This window comes from Electrophorus electricus, chromosome 21, assembly GCF_013358815.1.
Source record: "Electrophorus electricus isolate fEleEle1 chromosome 21, fEleEle1.pri, whole genome shotgun sequence".
Classification (NCBI taxonomy): Eukaryota; Metazoa; Chordata; class Actinopteri; order Gymnotiformes; family Gymnotidae; genus Electrophorus; species Electrophorus electricus.
In genome coordinates, this window is record NC_049555.1 from 4,422,950 (window position 1) to 4,444,922 (window position 21,973).

The 21,973-nt window shown below is 44.1% G+C and overlaps 1 protein-coding gene across 2 annotated transcripts; it reads left to right on the plus strand.

Annotated features, from left to right (window-relative positions):
* Positions 1-2,544: 2,544 nt before the first annotated feature.
* On the plus strand, positions 2,545-10,375 carry LOC113585723 (cytokine receptor common subunit beta-like). 2 transcript variants are annotated; one of them, XM_035520967.1, is made up of 15 exons: positions 2,545-2,700; positions 2,788-2,878; positions 3,010-3,151; positions 3,898-4,018; positions 4,274-4,452; positions 5,023-5,219; positions 5,488-5,731; positions 5,909-6,044; positions 6,630-6,781; positions 7,091-7,221; positions 8,024-8,213; positions 8,367-8,457; positions 8,654-8,723; positions 8,940-9,043; positions 9,446-10,375. In XM_035520967.1, the coding sequence occupies exons 3-15, from the start codon at positions 3,025-3,027 to the stop codon at positions 9,816-9,818; spliced, it is 2,115 nt and encodes a 704-aa protein (XP_035376860.1). In that variant the 5' UTR covers positions 2,545-2,700; positions 2,788-2,878; positions 3,010-3,024; the 3' UTR covers positions 9,819-10,375. The 2 variants fall into 2 exon arrangements, with proteins under 2 accessions (XP_035376860.1, XP_035376861.1); XM_035520968.1 differs by having other exon boundaries at positions 5,491-5,731.
* Positions 10,376-21,973: the final 11,598 nt, after the last annotated feature.

Genomic DNA, 21,973 nt, shown 5'->3' on the forward strand with positions numbered 1-21,973 from the left:
AATAAGTTGTCAGACCGCTCTCTCTCTCTCTCTCTCTCTCTCTCTCTCTCTCTCTCTCTCTCTCTCTCTCTCCCCCACATAAACACACACACACTCTTGCACATGCGTGGTTGAAGGCCTTTGACTGTGAGGAGCCGCCACTGGTCAGCAGTAAGGAAAACACATGCACAGTGTGTGAAGACAGCTCAGACACGCATGTACAGTGTACGAAGACAGCTCAGACACGCATGTACAGTGAGTGAAGACAGCGCAGACACGCATGTACAGTGAATGAAGAGCATGTACAGTGAATGAAGACAGGTCAGACATGCATGTACAGTGTACGAAGAGCTCAGACACGCATGTACAGTGAATGAAGACAGCTCAGACAAGCTTGTACAGTGAATGAAGACAGCTCAAACACATGTACAGTGAGTGAAGACATTGTAGACACGCATGTACAGTGAATGAAGACAGCTCAGGCATATGTACAATGAATGAAGTCAGCTCAGACACACATGTACAGTGAATGAAGACAGTTTGGACACAGTGAATGAAGGCAGCTCAGACATGTACAGTGAATGAAAACAGCTCAGACATGCATGTACAGTGAATGAAGACAGTTTGGACACAGTGAATGAAGGCAGCTCAGACATGTACAGTGAATGAAAACAGCTCAGACATGCATGTACAGTGTATGAAGACAGCTCAGATGCGCATGTACAGTGAATGAAGATAGCTCAGACACGCATGTACAGTGTATGAAGACAGCTCAGACACGCATGTACAGTGTATGAAGACAGCTCAGACACGCATGTACAGTGAATTAAGACAGTTCAGACACGTACAGTGAATGAAAACAGGTCAGACGTGCATGTACAGTTTATGAAGACAGCTCAGACACGCATGTACATTGAATGCAGACAGCAAAGACACACATGTACAGTGAGTGAAGACAGACCAGACATGCATGTACAGTGAATGAAGACAGCTCAGACATGCATGTACAGTGTATGAAGACAGCTCAGACATGCATGTACAGTATATGAAGACAGCTCAGACACGCATGTACAGTGAATGAAGATAGCTCAGGCACATGTACAGTGAGTGAAGACAGCTCAGACACATGCACAGTGTATGAAGACAGCTCAGACACGCATGTACAGTGAGTGCAGACAGATCAGACATGCATGTACAGTGAATGAAGACAGCTCAGACATGCATGTACAGTGTATGAAGACAGCTCAGACATGCATGTACAGTGAATGAAGATAGCTCAGGCACATGTACAAGGAATGAAGACAGCTCAGACACTCATGTACAGTGAATGAAGACAGCTCAGACAAGCATGTACAGTGAATGAAGACAGCTCAGACACGCATGTACAGTAAGTGAAGACACTAGACACGCATGTACAGTGAGTGAAGATAGCTCAGACATGTACAATGAATGAAGACAGCTCAGACACGCATGTACAGTGAATGCAGACAGCTAAGACACGTACAGTGAGTGAAGACAGCTCAGACACATGCACAGTGTATGAAGACAGCTCAGACACGCATGTAATGAGTGAAGACAGCTCAGACATGCATGTACAGTGAGTGCAGACAGACCAGACATGCATGTACAGTGAATGAAGACAGCTCAGACATGCATGTACAGTGAATGAAGACAGCTCAGACAAGCATGTACAGTGAATGAAGACAGCTCAGACATGCATGTACAGTGAATGAAGACAGCTCAGACACGCTTGTACAGTGAATGAAGACAGCTCAGACACGCATGTACAGTAAGTGAAGACACTAGACACGCATGTACAATGAGTGAAGACAGCACAGACACGCATGTACAGTGAATGAAGACGGCTCAAACATGCATGTACAATGAATGAAGACAGCTCAGACATGCATGTACAGTGTACAAAGACAGCTCAGACACGCATGTACAGTGAATGAAGACAGTTTGGACACTCACAGTGAATGAAGGCAACTCAGACACATGCAAAGTGGTGGTTTTGAACTGTGTCCTCATGGCCTGGGTGGACACGGTTAAGTGATGTCTTTCTGTCATGCAGGGGTCAGGCGCTGGAGACAGAAAATCCGCCTGTGGCTTCAGGAAGAGAAGTTGTTCTACAGCTTGCTGAACATGAAGAAATTTATGACTTGGCAGAATTCAGTCGAGAGGCATAGTGTCAACATGCCCAACACAGAAACGTGTATGCTTTGTGTGTGTGTGATTATGTGTGTGTGGGCTGTTTGTGTGGGATGTGATTTTGACCATGTCTAAATCAGGAACTAAGCTACATACCCAGAGTACCAAGCCATGTGATGATGACCTGTTACGTGATGCGTGTGCTGAGAGTTCAGTTTGGGTCCTTAAAAGAGGTGGTCTGATAATGTGTGCCAGATTGAACACTAGCACCGTTTCTTAGCATGTATCATGTTTTCCTCAAATATTTACTTTTCACAATTCTTGCGTTATTTTTAACTGCACACGTGTACTACTTCTAATGCAGTATGCACTTCTAAATTCATGCTGGTGTTAGTAAACATAACTAGCTCAAGCTGTTAAGTGGGCGTGCCCCTAGGACCACTGGTGGCCTGCCCTCACGGGTATGGGGGATTGATGGTGGTTTGGGGGGGCCATTCGAAGAGCAGAGCTCTACTTTCCGCGCAAGTTCGGTACATCGTCGCTAGTGACTGAATTTAGCTGAAAGATCAGGTGAGTTTCGATCAGTGTTGTCAGTGAAGTCCCTGTTTTGACACCCCTCAACTTAAAATAACAACGATAACGTTTCTTTCTAAACAGTCAATGAATAAGAGGCAACGTGAAATTACTTCAGCTGACAGCTTGACGCCGTTTCGTACATCCGCGACTTTTAGACGAGCTCCAACTCCAGGTGTGTTGAGCTGGGAACACCAGCAATGTTACCTGCAGTGGAGAGAACACGCTACTCTTTTTAAAAAAATGATCACTCATGCTTGTCTTTGCGGCTTTTGAACTCAATCCGGTTCATTTGGTTCCTGGCAGGATCCATTTGAGGCTATGAGGACCCATATTCGGTACCCAGGGACAGCTCTGCTCCTCTGGGCTTCATATTCGAGCCTACTGCGCGCCGCTGCGCCGCTACCGGGAGCTCCGACGTGCCCCGATCACGGCAAATCCGCCCCCGGTAAAGCTATTACCATCCGAAACGCTATCTGCTCTAAATTGTGACGGCTTTAAATAGCGTGTAAAGGGGAACACGCGACTGGCTTGGGGCTGCCGTACAAAGCTGGGGGAATAGAGAGTGTCACATCTAAAAGGAGGTTTGGCTGGAAAGAACTGCCACTTCAAATTAAAAGTCCAGTATACTATCTGCTCAGAAGACTTTTAAGAGCGCGAGAGAGAGCTTTGGGACGTTTATGTCTTATCACTCGGTAAACTTCATAATGGATAATAACGGTAAATAATAGTGTCTGATTTAAAAGTTAATCCTTGATATATTTTTGTGGTTCACTACTTTATTTTATTTAAATTTTATTAGGAATGACACATGACACGCCATTGCACAAAACATATCCAGCCTTTTCCTCATTCTTGCTCATACAGCTCTACAGAAAACAACTACTGTTAATCAGCTTTAATAATTCCCCCAAAGTGGAATCTTCTAGTGACTGTTATACTTGGTAGTATTAGTTTGAGCCTATTATGAGATTTAAAGCCAGTTTTGCAGTTTATTTGGTACACTTAAGATTTGGGGGTTTTAGGATGATGGAGCTGCTGCCATGTTTTTGTTGTTGAATAATTATTAAAACAAGCAAAAGCTTTTTGGTTTATCTGACAATGTCATAGGCTTCAGAGCATTAAGACGTAAAAAGCACGTATGGTGGACCAACCAATCAGAGTGTTACAGTTTACCTCCCAATTCTCTCCCAGCATCCCCTGTTTTGGAGTCTTTGGAATGCCGGAATGACTACCTTACCCATATCCGCTGTAGCTGGACAGAGATCCCAGGCGCTTCTCTTTCTTTGTTTCACCTGGACCAAGTGAACAGCAGGTGAGACCACGGGTGGATGGCACGGCAACGCCTTACATCTGCAGCAGGACGAGGCAGTGAAAACTGAGAACGTGTTCCAGTTTGGACCTACAAGGAGTACCAAAGTCATTTTGATGTTATGCACAAGAAGACGTTCATAATGCTTCCACTGATCATTTAAAGCTACTTTTACAGATCTGTTAAAGATACGTTAAATGAAATGCAAACCATGATGGTTATAGACTGTTGTAACGCTCTTTTATTCTGTGTTTGTAGCGTAATCAGTGTGTTGCCGTGTGTTGCTGGCACTCCCCTGTACCAGAGTGCCTTGGGGCAACCGCAAGCTCAATGTTGGTACAACACCACACTGTTCGCCATTGGCTTCGATGACATGTTCTTCTTCAACACGCTGCATTCGCCTGGCCTCTCGGCAACGGTTAACCTCACGCAGCACGGTCTGTGTTTGCTGTTTTTGACCAAACCCAAATATGTTCTGATATCAGAAATTCTTTTAGTTCTTGTGTCTTAAGAAGAGTTCCACTGCAGATGGCCACTGGCTGTGAAGCTCATTTCATTAACAATTTTTAAGTGACACATTATAAAATAGCACAGCATAAAATAGCACAGCAGTACTTGAAGCTAAAGGATTAAGCAAAGTAAAGTGGGGTTACCTCATTTATGGTGTTGTGCTGTGTACTACAGAATAGAGTTTCTGTCTCCTAAGCTTTACAAAACTTTACAAAACTTTACAAAAATAGTTTTCAGTGCTGTTGTTGAACAATAGCAACATTAATCATGATGAGAAGAAGAAGCTGATTAGTCTGGCTCTCTCCAGTGAGGGTATAGGTGAGATTTCGAAAGTCTTTATCCGAGCCTTCCACCTTTCATGCTGGTGTATTTGCCTTCTTGTGTTCCGGATCGTCCTAAAGCCATTACTGACTCTAGAGCCAATGTGTTCACTGGAGAGCTTTGGCTACTCGCGGTTATCCAGTAATGTTTCACAGAGGATGAATATGATTGCTTAGCAAGAAGACATCATCCCCGTGTCCTGGCTACAAACATCACCAGCGAAGAAGCCTGGACACAAGATTGGGTTGAACTTGGACCCTCCTTGCCAGCTGTGACCCCTGGCTCCTTGACCTCAACTCTGACCTCTGACCCAAACACATCACATCAAACCCCAGATGCACGTCTCACCTGGCGACTCGACCAGGAGCAGCTCGTGAGTACCATGCCCCTTGACCCTGACCTATGTCTAGTAATTGCCTCTCTCATTTGTCTCCTTCTTTTACACAAAACATAAGAATTTTATTATGGTTTATAGCTGTGAAATAATGTTAAGAAATTTTGAACTGTGTGACCGTCACATATATTTGAATGTTTTATTGTTTATATTTCATATACTTCATTGACATTTTTTTGTTCAACTTAATAACATTATATTCTTATCCGTAACTGAAATGGCAGCTTGTGTGCAAATTTTATGTCAGCAGGTTGTCACAGAAAGACCTAAACAAGGAGGGGTAGACAGGACGAGGGAGGTGATGAAGGAGAAGAACAGAGGGAGAGATATGAGCAAAGAGGTGAGAGGCTCTGAGCTAAAGGAGCAGGCTGAGTCCAGGGGGCAGATGTTGGAGGAGGCGGGCCTGACACCTCCCTCTGAGTACCAGCATGCTGGAGCTCAGGGCCCCTGGAGCAAGTGGAGCCCCCTGCTGGCTAGGTGGAGTGGCGGCGGTGAGTGTCAGAGAGGAGTTGTTGCGTACATTAGGGAGGCTGGAGCGAGGTGCTTTTATTTGTGGGAGTCCATGATGTGTTCATGTATAAATGACAGTGCTGTATTCTACAAGGATAGTAATGTGTGTGTGTGTGTGTGTGTGTGTGTGTGTGTGTGTGTGTGTGTGTGTGTGTCAGATGGCCAGCCTGGTCCCTTTAACCTGCAGTGTGTGTATGACAGAGAGAGTGAAGTGACATGCAGCTGGGAAATGATGAGAGAACTGGCGCAGTACATCCTATACAGGCTGTCCTACCGCACCAAACCCCATGCACCGTGAGTGTGTGTGTGTGTGGCTGGGTGTGTGTGTGTGTGTGGCTGGGTGGGTGTGTGTGGGTGTGTGTGTGTGGGTGTGTGTTTTGTGGGTGTGTGTGGCTGGGTGGGTGTGTATGTATGTGTGGCTGGGTGGGTGTGTGTGGCTGGGTTTGTATGTGTGGGTGTGTGTGTGTGTGGCTGTGGGTGTGTGTGTGTGGGTGTGTGTGTAAGAGAGAGAGAGAGATTGTGTGTTTGTCACTCAGAACCAGCCTGCAGGCTGTCATAAGTTCCAGATCAATTTGATCGCTGTGGGACGATTAACCTCCTGCCCTCTTTGCGCCCTCCTGTCTCTCTTTCCTCGTCTGCCTCTCTTTCATGGCTCTCTTTCTCTTTTTCCATCCTTCTTTCCCTCCTTCTCTATCCATTTCCCTCTATCTGTTTCTTTCTCTCTATTTCTCTCTCATGATCTCTGTCTGCAACATCCTGTTTCTCTGGTTCACCTCCTGTACTTGACTAAAATTTTGAATATCTTTACATATATTTCTCTCTCTCTCTCTCTCTCTCTCTCTCTCTCTCTCTCTCTCTCTCTCTCTCTCTCTCTCTCAGGGTAGAGTGGTGTTGTGCATCAATGGCTGATGAAGATGATGAAGATGATGTCGTGAGGTTCTCGTGTTCCTTCTCTGTGTCTGCAGCTGAGCTCCTGCTCATGCATCTCAGTCCAGAGCCACGGACCAAAGTCATCCAGTCTCATAAACACAGTGTGTGCGCAGGCATACATACACACACACACACACACACACACACACACACACATGCATATAATGCACACACACTCAGAAACATACACACAATATGCACACAACCACATCCAGAATCCCCTTCCATTCATGATCTTGTGTATTTGCTTTGCGATATCACTCCCAGTTCTCTGATGATTCGTCTGCATTTTCATGGAGTTTGTTAGTGGTTTAGCAAGATTAGCATATTCAATTGGCTACATAAAGAAAACGAACTAAATGCATCAGCAGACACGTCTTTTAGCAGTTAATTCCTCTCTTTCTCTCCAGTTGAACCTGCATCTCCGGCTGGGCTGCATGTGGCACTGATGGGAGAGGACTGGATTCTGAAGTGGACCCTACCAAAATATCGAACGGTCCCGATAAGCGCAGAGCTCAGATACTGGAGCACACACTCACCTGTGTGTACCGTCCTATCTCTCTCTCTCTCTCTCTCTCTCTCTCTCTCTCTCTCTCTGTACCTTTTGTTTTTAGAGATTTTCAGGACAAAAATGTACTGACTGTGGAAATCCAGGAGCAGGAAAATTTTGTGTTTTACAAAAGCTTCATGTTATTTTAGCTTTGTTAAAGTGGAATGGCTTAAATATTACTTTTTGGTTACTGGCATTACTGGAGCTACTGGGGTGTCACGGGACGCACCCCCCCCCCCCAACAAGTCACGTGGTACGGCCTGCTGCGTGCAGGGGGTTTCACCTTCTTTGTAGCCACGCCCTTTGTAATTGTACGCACTTGTACGGGGTTTAATGTCTTGTGTCTTTTGTCTATTTAAATATCTGATAGTGTGTGTACTGTGTTGGTCATTGTGAGTCTGTGGTTGTATATTAATACTTGTGTGTAGTCCTGGTTAAAACATTATTGTAGTCTGTGTTTAGTTAAATGTATAAGATATATCTGTCATTAATGTTGTGTGTGAGTGCCACCGTTATTCGTATGTGATGTCAATAAATGTATCACTATCGAGGGAGTCTGTGCATCCTGCTCGACGCCCTTTGGCACTCGGGCCGACAGATTCGTTACATGGGGTTAAACTTAGGGTTGCGTTTAGGGTTATTACATACAGCGCTCAGCCATACAGGTAATTACCCATCTATCATATGTACTATATGTTTGATCCCTGACAAAGTATAAATACAAACATGTTTTTGTCTGTCTTCCTTCTCTTTCCCCCCCTCTTTCCATCTCTCTCTCTCCCTCCCTCTGTAGGAGGATATAGAGGTCATGCTCTTCCCCATGGGCGTGAGTGTGTATGTGGTGGCTGAGCGGTCCCTGCGGGGTAGCGTGCGTTACCTGGCGCAGGTGCGCAGTACCGTGAGCTCCCGTAGGGGCATGGGTGCACGTTACGCTGGCCACCCCTCACGCTGGTCGGAGCCGGTCCACTGGACCACCCGCCCGGGTGAGACCGTCTGCCTGCTCTGCTGTGACCCACCACACGTATTCCTGCGCCATACTGAGCAGTGTGTGTGTGTGTGTGTGTGTGTGTGTGTGTGTGTGTGTGTGTGTGTGTGTGTGTGTGTGTGTGTGTGTGTGTGTGTGTGTGTGTGTGTAGCTCCAGATTCATCCCACGTGTATCTCCTCTTGGCTGCCAGTGTATCTGTTGCACTGATTCTGATATACTTCACTGTCCTGGCTTTTCACAGGTGATCACAAGAGCCCCCCTGCATACACACACTGAGAGTTAACTGGCGAACTGAATCATGTGTGTTTAAAGCAGTTTAAATTCAACTGATTGTACTTGCTAGACATGACTTCTTACATAATATTAGTGATCAGTGCAGTTTTTCTCACTCTGTTTTGCTCTGCCTCTCCCTCCCTCCCTCCCTCTCTCTTTCTCAGGAGGGTGAGCGTGTGGGAGGTATCTCTCCCCTCTCCCTTTCAGAGTAAAGTGCTGGAGGCCGTTTGCCAGGTTAGCTCCTCTCACTTCACTTCTCACACAACATCTCACAAAACACATCCCTCTGTAGTTATTTTTATACTGTGCGTTCTGTGTACATTTATTCCAAACAAAAAAACTGACAAGAGTATTAGGCAATCCAGGCACTGCAGAATACCACTCCAACCCTGCACGCTCTCAGCTGTCATGGTTCTAAAATCCCTCCACCCCACCTTTCCCATCCTCCAGAGTCGCGGTGGGCACCTGCCGTCACACGCAGAGGTGGACGACCCCCACATGAGTGAGGCCTACATCCTGGATAGGCTCGAGCTGACAACGTACATGCCCACCAGGCTAGTGACCACCAGGCTGGCCTCTGTCTACGCAGACAGGGAGGCTGTTTGCATGTGGCAGTAATCGATAACAACATTGTGGTCCCTTGAGGAGAAATTGAGAGGGTGACGTTGGGCTGTGGCGCTGTGCACGTTAGTGTCCACAACGCTTTAACATGCCAAGCTGAGCCCATTAATCTACACCACTGTGTACAGCTCTGGTCCTCCAGGACCCGAGTGAGATCTCCTATAGCACTATTCCCTAAAACTCTTCGGAATTAAAATTTGTCAATACACTACAGTTATATGGCTCTAATATTAAAATGCTTTTTAAATGTGTTTGATAAAGTTCAGAAATGACATCTGCAATGATGACTCCAACTTGTCTTTGTATCTGCTTGACATATTTCTTTCCTCTTGCAGTGACTGGGAATACAATGATGTCACATTGCCCCCTGGTGCCCACAGCAACGAGCCATACCAATGTGCTTCAGAAGAGGGGTGCTGCAGGACCAGGACAAACAGCCAGGCAGCAGAAACGTGGCGTTTCGGCATCCCTTACCATGCCTTCCAAAGAGGTTCATCTGTACACGAGGGCCTCATGGGAGTCGAAGTATTCATGAGTAATGGAATATTAATGTGTCTGGCCTCCAACTCCCAAAATGCACTTCAGCCATGTTCAGATGGGTACCAGCCGAGTCCTTTGGCCAGTGGTGATGTTACCCAAGATGCTTTGCTGAATGTTGATCTGGATGATGTTAAAATGTATGATGCATACATGGCCTGCCCAAAGTAAATGTTTTTATAGTTTCTGCCATCTAAGGGACAAAATACAAGAAAACTTGATGTGGGATCAGCGCCGGATGTAATAACCACTAGGAGCTGTAGTGCCCAAGGCAAGACTTTGGCTAGCACCCCTTGCATCATCCATTCATCAATCATTGTGTTTATACACTTATACAGACACTGCATAGCTTTGTCTTTGAGATTTTCTTTATTTTGGAAACAAAAAACAGTATTAAACCTTAAAAAGAGTATTACAGAAGCTCGTAACATTAAAGTAATTAGCTACAACAATATAAACACAGTATACAGAGGAGGACAGGTGGCCGTTGGGTGTTACAACATATTAACAAAAAATATTGTTGATGGTGAAACTCATCTAATATTGGCAGCTAAGCCACATTACAGCTTAATAACATTCTAAACACCAACGGCAAAAGTAATTACACTTAGCGTTCATGCACAAAACATGTATTCCGTGAGCGCTTAACGCATTCTGTTTGCTGTACATATCAAATACAATAAACGAGAAGAAACTGCAAACGCTTACATCAGTTAATGACAGAGAGACACACATTATAACCGAATATTATAAACAGGGACCACATTGGCTAGGTTGGCTAGCAGCTAACAAGACTAGGATGTCGGTAAAAAAGTTGGTTGGCGGCTGTTCATTTGTAACTCTGATTTATTTGTTCATTTGTACCTTTGCATTAACCGTTAATCACCTTGTCCATCACGAACGGTTTGATGTGCCTGGGCAATGCCGAACATCACAGAAAACATTAGGGCTCATATTATTAGATTATGAAGTTATGATGTTGTGGGCTTTCATTGGTAATATTTAGAAACTATAGTATAAATAGTATTGGTAAAAAAAAAGTAAAAATTAGATTTTTAATTTTTTTTGTCCTCAATTGCGTAGGCGGAGCCTCTAGTATTAACTATACCGTCTATGCGCTATGATGAGCTGAATGGTTGGCGCAAATCTCTCTTGTTGCAGTGCTCTTAATTGCCACTAGAGGGCAATGCAACACTGTATCTCTGAGCTCTGAAAGGTGGACTGGAAGGTTTACTGAAGTTACAAAAAAAAAAAAAAAAAAAAGCAACAACATTAAAGTTAGTTTTATTACCATAAATGTAAATTAATACTAAATATGAAACCAATCAACGAACGCTGTACTCTGACATTTGTTCTATATCCATTGTGCTCTATGTAGCCTTTCTGGGCTCACTTACCTGACAGACATCAGCTGAAGGAGCACAGAGTTTGCCTCCATACAGGACACGTGCAGTGTCTCACTGGACTCTTTGCATTGAATGTGTCTTAGACAAAGATCAGACTCACTGATACTTGTGTGTGTGTGTGTGTGTGTGTGTGTGTGTGTGTCATGTTTGTACCTCTGTTCTCTCTCTCTCTCACTCTTTCTCTCTTTTTTTCTCCCTCCCTCTACTCATGCCCCAACTGGTGTGTTCTGAAACAGATGTGTGTGTTGGAGTCCATCTGGATTCATTTCCTCCCTCCCCTCACCTTGCCCCCAGCTTTCGCCCCTATTCAATCACTCTTTCATCTCCGAGCCCTCCTCTGGGAGCCCCCCGTACCTGCTGCTCAGAACACTGCGCACCCCCACACCTTTCTCTCTCCCTCTCTCTGTCAATCTTTTTTATTTTACGTGTATAATACTTTATTGGTATGACTGCGATAATAATACAATTTTGCTGAAGCAGTACGAAGGTAAAGCAATATGCAGAAAGAATAGAAATGCACAGCCATATTACTATGTGAATCTCTCTTTCTTTTCTCTCTCGCTCTCCTTTTCTCAATCCGCTACCACTACCACTCGGTCCCATTTCTCTTTGCTCTGCTTCACGTCTTTGTGATTATTTGTCTCTCTGTACGTTTGCTTTCATATCCCCCAACTTTCCCCTCCATCTTCTCCACATCTACCTGACCTCTTCTCTTCTCTTCTCTTCTCTTCTCTTCTCTTCTCTTCTCTTCTCTTCTCTTCTCTTCTCTTCTGACCAGAGCACATAGTTCTCTCTCTCTCTCTCTCTCTCTCTCTCTCTCTCTCTCTCTCTCTCTCTCTCTCTCTCTCTCTCTCTCTCTTTCTCTCTTTTAGAAGAAGACAGGCAAAAACTCTTTCACTTCTCTCTGGTTTAAATGTGCATGCGAAACTGAACTGGAGGGGTGTGTGTGCGTGTATTAGTGTGTGTGTGTGTGTGTATTTGTGTGTGTGTGAGAGAGAGATCTGCATTAATTGTAGATATCTTCTGATTGATCAATATTGTATGATTATATTATATTATATTAATTGTAGATATCTTCTGATTGATCAATATGGTATGATTATATTATATTAGATTATATTAATTGTAGATATCTTCTGATTGATCAATATGGTATAATTATATGCTGCCCTGTCTCCTCATTTCCAGTTCATGCCAGCGTGCAGTACGGTAACAAAACAAAACCCCCATCAGCATCCTACAATGGTTTGGTCTGTTCTGTTCATCAAGTTCAACAATTGCTAATGTGACCTCCGTCACCACGGAAATGTTCCTGGTCTCACAGCAGTGGCTTTAAAATTCAGAACCAGTGACATTTGACACGGTTTCAGTGAAATGGAAAAGTGTTCCCTCCTTGCTGTTATAATTCTTCATGAAAAGCCCACTTAGGTTTTCCTGTTGAACTACCGTTGAACGTCCTCAGTCAGAGAGATTTCATTAGAAACCAAAAATAAAACGAAAAGACAAATTCGTCTGAAGAGCTGATACCTGTGACTACGTCAGCGCTTCAGCTAAAGTTAGGGTGTGGATACTTATTAATATCTCTCTCTTGCTTGCTTTCTTTTTCTTTATCTGGCAGACACAGTGACAGAGTAGGGCTCTTTATATAGCCACACAGACTAACGAGACTCATTTGTGTGTGTGTGCGTGTGTGTGTGTGTGTGTGTGTGTGTGTGTGTGAGAGAGAGAGAGAGAGAGAGAGAGAGAGAGAGAGAGAGAGAGAAAGAGAAAGTGAGTTGGTGCAGACATTAATTATAAGCAGCACATCCTGTGTCCCAGACAGGCGATTGGCTCCAGCGCTAATGATCTCTTTACCACTAATGAAACTCATACTGGATCAGAGAGAGCAAGGGGGGGGGGGGTTGAGACAGAGAGAGAGAGAGGGGGGGGGGCCGTTCTGTAAGTCAGATTAAAGCAGCTGCTGAATGTGCACATACCATTTAGTGGAGAAAATAACATCATTCAGATGACCTCAGAGAAATTGGTGAGAGAGACAGAGAGAGAGCAAGAGAGAGAGAGAGAGAGAGAGATACCTGGAGGAAGAGCCACAAGAACACAGAGGGAAGACGCTGAACCAGTGAGAAAATCAAGATTTCATTTCCTTTGATTTCAAGTAAAGCTAATCCTCCAGTCTCATTCAGAGTGGGGTCTGTTTAAAGATAAAAGGGCCAGACAAGCAGTGCTGAGCAGCACAAAGTTCTTCTAGAAGAGCAGAGCAGAAGAGTGGTGTGATCGGAGAGGATGGCATGGTGAACCATGAGTAGAGAGCTCCAGTACTGTGACGTCAGAGATCGAGACGCGCGGGCTACAGGGCTTTTGCCGCACACACTCATACTGATCTGCCCAGTGACACACACTCACACTGATCTGCTGGATAACTCTGATTGACAAGCGGGCAAAACTCCCAAATGCCACCAGGCCTTTCAGATCAGCCTGGGCTGCGTCTGGAACAGGGCTTGCTTAGGTCAGGCTTAAAGGTTGTGTGTGTGTCTGTGTGTGTGTTTGTGTTAGAGAGAGAAATCTATTGTCTTGCACATTTTTGCCTATGATGTGTTCAGTCTCATAAAGTGGGTTTGTGCATGTGTGTGTGTGTGTACTGAGACAATACTGGAATTTGAAGAATGCAGCTTGCTCTTCCTGTGTTTTTGTATAGTCGTAAGGTACCATGTCCTGTTTCAAGGGGTCAAAAACAACCAGTACACACACACACACACACCCACACGCACACACACACACACACCCCTGTGCAGGGTCTGTGTATCTCACCCTGTCAGTCAGTGAATGACTAACTGCTGTTTTCTGTTGTGTCCTAACTTTGGACCTGTCATCTCCAAACTCACACACATTCAAACATCCACTCACCCTCACGCTCTCACCTTTATTCCCTCAGTTGTATCTACTCACCTTTGCTCACACATTCACTCACTTTTGCACACAAACTCACTCTTGTACACACACCTTGTATACACACTCGCTCGTGTGTGTACATTCATGTGTGTATGTATATGTATGTGTGTACGGGAGTGTGTTTGTGTGTGTGTGTGTGTGTGTGATCTAGATAAGACTGTTGAACAGTGGCACCTGGCGCCTTGCGTAACTCTCCCTTCGTTGCTTCAAGCGCTCTGAACTCACCTCTGTTGTCGCTGTTTCCGTGGCAATACAATGGCAATATTGATGTGGGCTATTCTCTCAGCCTTAATGCGCATGTGCCACTTGACCTCTGGAACAGACGGACACTCTGATCCAGGACAGAGTCGGAATGTCGGAATCATGGAACTGGAGAAGTGGCACAATCAACTGCTTTTATTTTGTATCAACAGAATGATGAAACATTGCAAACTAAACATCAAGCCAAAAAACAGCAGAGCACAGAAGGATTGCCCTGCACGCCTGTGGTTATACAGGTTTTTCCCAGTGACGTTGTATTAAGTTGATAACGTGACACAGTGATAGATTACACAACACATAATCCACCATGTAAGACCTGTGTGCGCTTGTGTGTCTGCACATGCATGAGTGCATGTGTTTGGAAGAGTCATTCCACCATACTAGTCAACCATCCACCGTATTAAAGATTTTTGAATCGTTGGATCATTGTAACGGGCCATAACTGACTTTTAGTAATTAGCGATCCCATCGCTAACCACTGCATTAGCCTCTTCTGCTGTAACTATCCTCAGAAGACACAGACACACACACACACACACACACACAGGGGGAGAAAGAGAGAGGGTACAAGCAAGAGAAGAAGGGTGAGGTCAACAATTCAATTAACACCGAGGTCATCGTGCTTTGGAGCGTGTCGCTGGATTCCTGCTGTTCAGATGGTGTCCTGCTTTAACACAGAATGTATCTATGGCAACTGCAGTGACCCAAATAAAACAGTCTGCTCATGAGACTCATGGCCAGCACCTCTGTTTCACAACAGTGTTTCAAAACACTTCCAGAAAGTCCATGGACCTAATATAGTGCCTTGGGGAATGTTCCTCTTTTCTGTGCGCACCCCGTTCATGTGAACACTTCATGAGGGAGCACCCATCCGCTGCATGGACACACTGCCATTTTCTTAATTTCTTCCTTAGAAAACCAGAGAGAGGCTCTTACAGTGTTGGTGTTCTCACTTCTGCAAAGCTTGTGGAAATGCAGACGCGGTTCCTCCTTCATGTCCCTGTCAGAAGACAGCAGGCACTGGGAGAGAGACAGAGAGAGAGAGCGAGGGCGTGAATGAATTAATGAGTGAATGACATCCAGCCAGCCAGAGACAGAGACAGACTCTGTGGCACACAAACTAACCATGTTCTAGAAATTCTAGAAATCCGGGAGTTCTAGAACTGTCTCAAAGAAGGTGTGGCAAGATAGTCTCCCTCGCATGGGTAATATGATCACTGTTTCCCAGGAGACAACAAAAGATAATAATCACAAGATAACAAACATGAGATGATAATAAGATAAAAGCACAAGATAACAAACATGAGATAATAATCGCAGAAAAAATGATGAGCCTCTAGCAAGGAAAATTTATTCTTTTGAAAATCACCCATTAAAACTCCTTTCATGTCACTTCACATTATTTATAGTTCAGTCAGACATGAGAAAAACTTACTAATACTATTGTGGTGAAAACTGAGGTTTTGTGTAGGGTCAAGATTTAGTTTTGGTTACGGTTAGAGTTGTGGTCAGGCAGCGGTTATGGTCTGGGTTATGTTTAGGGTAGCTGTACAGGTCATGGTTACGGTTAGCAAATGTAAGTCTCCATAAGCAAATAAACCCTGTGTGTGTGGAAGTGAGAGTATGTTGGTGATACAGAAGAGTGAAGGACAGAAAACGTTGTGTGTAAATGAAAGGGGAATGATTCTTCCACTACCATCAAATATGCAAACACACACACAGCCACACACATGCACTCGTGAATGGGCTTCTGTGAAGAATTGAGAAATGGGAGGACTTTCTGAGTAAGTATGAGGGTATGAGGGAGCTTGAAGTATTACAGCCCTGAGGGGAAAGTACAGAAGCAGCAGGTGTAAAGACCTGTGTGTGTGTGTGCTGGTGCATGCATGCAGTGAGAGTGAGCTAAATGTGGGAGGGTGTGTGTGTGTGTGTGTGTGTGTGTGTGTGTGTGTGTGTGTGTGTGTAAAGGTGTGTTTTTGAATCTGTGTATGGATGGTTGTGTCATCAACACAGACGACAGAAAGAAATTAGCTGAAACAGCCAATAAGACAAAGCACACATGCACGCACACACACACACACACACACGCACACACACACACACACACACACACACACACACACACACACACACACATATCATTCCACTGAGAAAGCAAAGATGTCTCCACATAACCTAGGTGGCCTCCGCTGCTTGTGTATCTGAAACAAAAATTCAGAGAGCAATTCACAAACCAACACAGACAGACAGATAATATTTACACAACCAGTCACAATGAGTAAGCGCGAGAGAGAGATTAGACTACCTGCTGAAACACTACTGACCACAGCAAGGGAGAGATACAGAATAGGGATGGAACAGAGAAGAAACATTTGAAAGACAATATTCCCAGAATGTTGAATTGCTGTTATGTGTCTTGCTGCTTTCAAGTTCAGCAAATGCTCTGTCATAGCAACTATTAGTCATGTTCCCAGTGCTTTCTATATATCAGACATCATACATATACACAAACACACACCTACACACACACACAAAAACACACATACACAGTCTACTTTAGAGCAGACTGGATGACACATGCGTACACACACCCACACACTGACCCTGTACTCTGTAGAGCAGACATTACACACATCACATATACAAACACGTCTGAGGAGCAGACAATGAGCGCACACACACCCCTCTACCTGGGTGTTAGTCCAGGTCAGGGGTCCTCTACTGTGCAAAGGTTATTTTAGCACAGCATTGCCTCTTGGGCGCAGACATCACAATCTAACACAGCCACCATAACAATCAGAGCTGCACCATTCCAATGGGGATACATTATAATTATTATTATTATTATTGTTGTTGTTGTTGTTATATTTATTTATTTATTTATTTATAGAATGGCCAATGACTCAGTGACACTTGACAATAAAAGACAAGGAATTAACAATATTAGTAGAAAGAGTAAAAACAGTAAAAAGATTTTTTTTTTAAACCCAAATACAAAGCACTTAGTGAAGAAGTGCGTTTTGAGTTTTGATTTGAATGAAAGACTCCAAGCTCATAGGAGGTGATGCATTCCAGAGTATGGAAGCGGGGGCACTAAACGCTTTGCCTCCGACGATTGAGAGTTTTGTGCAAAGGATTACAAGAATGTCTGCACTTGAAGATCAGAGAGAACAAACTGGTTCATAGGGCACTAGAAGATCTCATAGTGGACTAGAAGGTCTCATAGGGCACTAGAAGGTCTCATAGGGGACTAGAAGATCTCATAGGGCACTAGAAGGTCTCATCAGGCACTAGAAGGTCTCATAGTGGACTAGAAGGTCTCATAGGGGACTAGAAGATCTCATAGGGCACTAGAAGGTCTCATAGGGGACTAGAAGATCTCATAGGGCACTAGAAGGTCTCATAGGGCACTAGAAGGTCTCATAGGGCACTAGAAGGTTTCATAGGGCAATAGAAGGTTTCCAAGGTAGCGAGGGGCAAGCCCATTATGTGTTTCTATGTGATGATTAGTATTACAGTTTGTTTTGAATGGTTATACTCATTTCTCCTAACATTACACATATTTCCCAAAACTAAAAACTCTTAACCAACTATTCTCAAAGGATTACACCAGCAGAGAAAAACTCTTTTGATTGAAACTCTTTTGACAGAAACTTTTGACTGAAAAACTCTATACACACTCCTCAAAACCAAATAATCTTCACAGAATGCAACACACACAAACCACAAAGTTGTACTGTATGCTGCAATACACAAAACTCACAATCAAGAAACAAAGACTTCAACCAAATAAGCCATTTACAATATTTTATTCATGTATCTGTCCACAAATCTACCTATAAAATGTGCTGAGTCATGAAAAACAAAACTTCTGAACTGCTGTATTGCAGTAAAACCAGAGGGAAATGCAATATTGCAGCAGAGCCACATGTTTACAGTATATTTAGGCAATTAGGAGAAGTGAGTAAATAATTATGATGCACCGTGTTTTCACATGTGGGATTATGGTTTAGTTCATTTGCATATTGAGCTGTGATTGGTGACGCCAGTGTTTAGGAAAAAAGGGACGGGTCCGTTTCCAGTGAGACCCGAATGGTGTGCTGAGAACCATTCCAACCAGTGTGTGCAGGGCTTTGTGCAACAGAACTGAAAACTGTGATGATAGTTTGTGTAATATGAAATGTGAAATACTGTGCGATTATGGGATTTTAACATAAGGAATCAATTTCTTGATGTTTTAATTCACTTACAGTGTGTATCCAAATGAGAACAACTGTAATATTATGAATTATACATGGGTCATAACTGGAAACCAGTGAAGCTGTTGAAACAGAGGAGAGATATGGGCAGATTTCCTGGTGCGAGTGCGTATCCAGGTGGAATATTTTTTATATATTGAAGCTTGTTTAGGGAATTGCTTGAGCTGAATAGAGTGAATTACAATCATCAGAATGTGAGGTAATGAAAGCATAAACCAATATTTTTGCATCATGAACGCTGAGAGAACCACAGAGCCACAGATCTGGAAGCAGAACTGAAAAGAAATTGTGGGGTCAAAAATGATTGTGATGCTTCTCGCAGCAGTGGAGGGAGTTACTATAAAGCCATCCAGGTCAAGACTGAGGTCACCAGCTTCATCTAGACCCTGTCAGCATGACCTCTGTTTTGTCAGTGTTCAACGTAAGTCGATGACATGCAGTGTTTTAAGACCCTTAAACAGTTTAGTAGGTTAGTTTGTGGGAAGGGCATAGTGGGGTGAGTACAGAGGTAGATCTGTGAATCATCTGCATAGAAAATAACATGTTTATGGATTATGGAACCAATGGATAACGTATCTATAAATAAAGGGGGCCAGGAACTGAAGGTCATGAGGCTACTGCCTTTTCTAATATCTTAGCAATAAAGGGCAGATCAGAGACGGGTCTCTACTTGCAAGGTCAGTGGTATCAAGGGTCAGTCTTGTAAGAATACATGGTAACAGTGTATGAGATAACACTGTGGTTTGTGTATATATGAGAAAAGCAAAACCACACGCAGGGTGGGAGGGATCAGGGGCAGACAGGTCTGTCTCTGGGGAGATCTGATGTTACCCAGATGACAATAAAGCATCAAACAGAACTTTAGTCTCGAAATGGCATTTTTTAAAAAAGTATAGCAGCTTTAATTTGAACGCTGAAAAGTGTTTTAAGCATGTCCCTTGGGTTTCTGAGATTGTGGTTTTGATTGGGTGTAGGTCTAGCATTGTTTAGCCTCAGTAACATACTGAGTCAGTAGAAATTTGCCCGGAAGATAGCGATACAAACCACTAGCTGTGTGTGTGTGTGTGTGTGTGTGTGTGTGTGTGTGCGCGCGTGTTTGGGTGGGTGTGTGTGGGTAGTTAGAATTATGTATGTGTGTGTGTGTGTGAGGGTGAATGAGTGTATTTGTACATTTGGGTGTGTTTGTGTATGTGTTTATGTGTGTGTGTATTCATAGTTTGTATTTCAGTACTGGAGCAGGTGTAAGCTTCTCCAGCCTGGTCATGTGACTCTCACACTGAGACTCTGAGTCTTACTGATTAACCAGCTGGGTGATAAGACACAAGTGTGTCGTGTGGGTGTGTGTATCTCACACTTTAGATACCCAATCTGTGCACTCACACTGTTTTACTTCGTTCTCGTGTAAGTGTTTGGGGTGCTGGCCCTTTAAGAACACGTCTTTACGATACGGTGCTAAAACTGGCACAGCACTGTGTTTAGATTTACCAGCCCAGCGCGATCTGACGGAGAAGGTGACAGAGGTCATGAGATCTTGTTCAGCCTATACATCAGCAACTTCATCTGAGCAAATGTACTGGTCCAAAACACACAGCTCTAACGCTCTAACACACACAAATGCGTGCACGCTTTTATACCTTGTCACAATAATTCTGTACATGTACCTTCGCCCCGATCTTAACCTCAGTCACTAAAAAGAAACATTCCAAATTCCAAATTTATTTATATAGCGCTTTTTAGGTTGACAGTGGCAAGGAAAAACTCCCTAGAGCACGAGGAAGAAACCTTGAGAGGAACCAAGACTCAAAGGAGGGGGGCCCGTCCTCCTCTGGCCAACAACGGTTGCCACAATCATAACAATTTAAAGAGAAAAATAAACAAAACAAAAAAAAAGAAATAAGCAGTTAATGTTTAGTACGACTTTCCTAGTTTTGTCCCAAGGTGTGCGCGTGTCCGAGACCCATCCTGCAAGAGAATGTCCATTAAGGGCGACGGAGAAGTAGTTGGCTGGTGTGGAGGTGTGGTGGGCTACAGCAGCCGGTGTCAGGGGGTGGTGGGAGGAGCCATTTCAGCTGAGAGGGAATGAGGCTCAGTAACATCACAGCATCAGGGGTAGGTGTACCTCTGCAGAAAGAGACACTAGATTAGGCACGTCCAGGTACGAGGGTGCGTAAATTACGGGATTGCATTGTGCAATGATGGACTCCAGCAGATCTAGATATGGCAGCACAGCTAAAAGGAAAGGGCCAGAAGGAACCACAGATGTGAGGGACCCTGGAACATCAGCACTCTACCGCTCTCACTCAACAAACTCGAGTGACAAAAGAGAGGTGAAGTGACAGCATCACATCCCAGTTAACCAGAACTCTCAATGCCCACGGACCCCCAGATCTACACCTTTACCTAAGATGGGAAGTAGTTAATAAAATGCCTGACTGTAGCGCTTTAAATATACGTTGTGCCCTTTCAGTTAAAAGTCAAATAAAACATGGAGCCATTGTGCTTCACTTCATTAGGACAACATTTGCTGATGTTAACAAAATAGTTTAGGCCTGACCTTCTCTGGTTTACATTTTGTCCTGAAACACACACACGCACACACACACACACACACACACACATACACCTCCTCTGGCTCAGCTTCGTATGCATATTTACACCAGAGAGAAGAGAAAGTCTTTTTGCCTGTCTTCTTCCAGAGAGAGAGAGAGAGAGAGAGAGAGAGAGAGAGAGAGAGAGAGAGAGAGATACATTTATTCATTTAGCAGACTCTGTTTTCCAGAGTGTTATCTGTCTTGATGCCATAGTCATTTGCACTGTTGACCATGGTTAAGGTCTTGCAGCCTCTCTAGGTGTGTGTGTGTGTGTGTGTGTGTGTGTGTGTGTGTGTGTGTGTGTGTGTGTGTGTGCGCGCACGCACCGTACATGCTGTTTGAGCCATGGCCCTGTGGTGGCTCTGACCAGGGCAGGGGGACAGTGCCAGTTGTAGCCCAGGTGTGAGAGAGTTCAGCAGGGTGAGGTGCAGGGTGGGCCAGGGTTCAGCTGAAGAGTCCTGCCCTCACACAAATACACCAAACCGCACTGCGCCACAGGACACCAGCCCAGCACATGGCATTGCATTAACGCACACATTCCACTTACACACACACACACACACACACACACGTACACACACTCTCCACACACTCCAAGACAGAGTAACACACCCACATATATATACATTTAGATTTACGGCATTTAACAGACCCTTTAACATATACTCTAACATACTCTACAGTATTAACACAGTCATAGTTCGCACAATAACACGCACACACATTTACATTTACATACATGGCATTTCGCAGACGCTCTTATCCAGACCATCTTACAAATTTGCTTTGTCATTTACTCATAGAATACATCCTAGCCAGTACAGTAGGTTAGCGTCCAACATACCAATGTACTGGAATACTGT

Excerpts from the sequence above, each read along its gene's own strand:
- LOC113585723 (XM_035520967.1), top strand. The coding sequence starts at position 3,025 with ATGAGGACCCATATTCGGTACCCAGGGACAGCTCTGCTCCTCTGGGCT. Across the intron at positions 3,152-3,897 it reads TCACGGCAAATCCGCCCCCG|CATCCCCTGTTTTGGAGTCT; the intron begins GTAAAGCTATTA and ends ATTCTCTCCCAG. Across the intron at positions 5,732-5,908 it reads GGCTAGGTGGAGTGGCGGCG|ATGGCCAGCCTGGTCCCTTT; the intron begins GTGAGTGTCAGA and ends TGTGTGTGTCAG.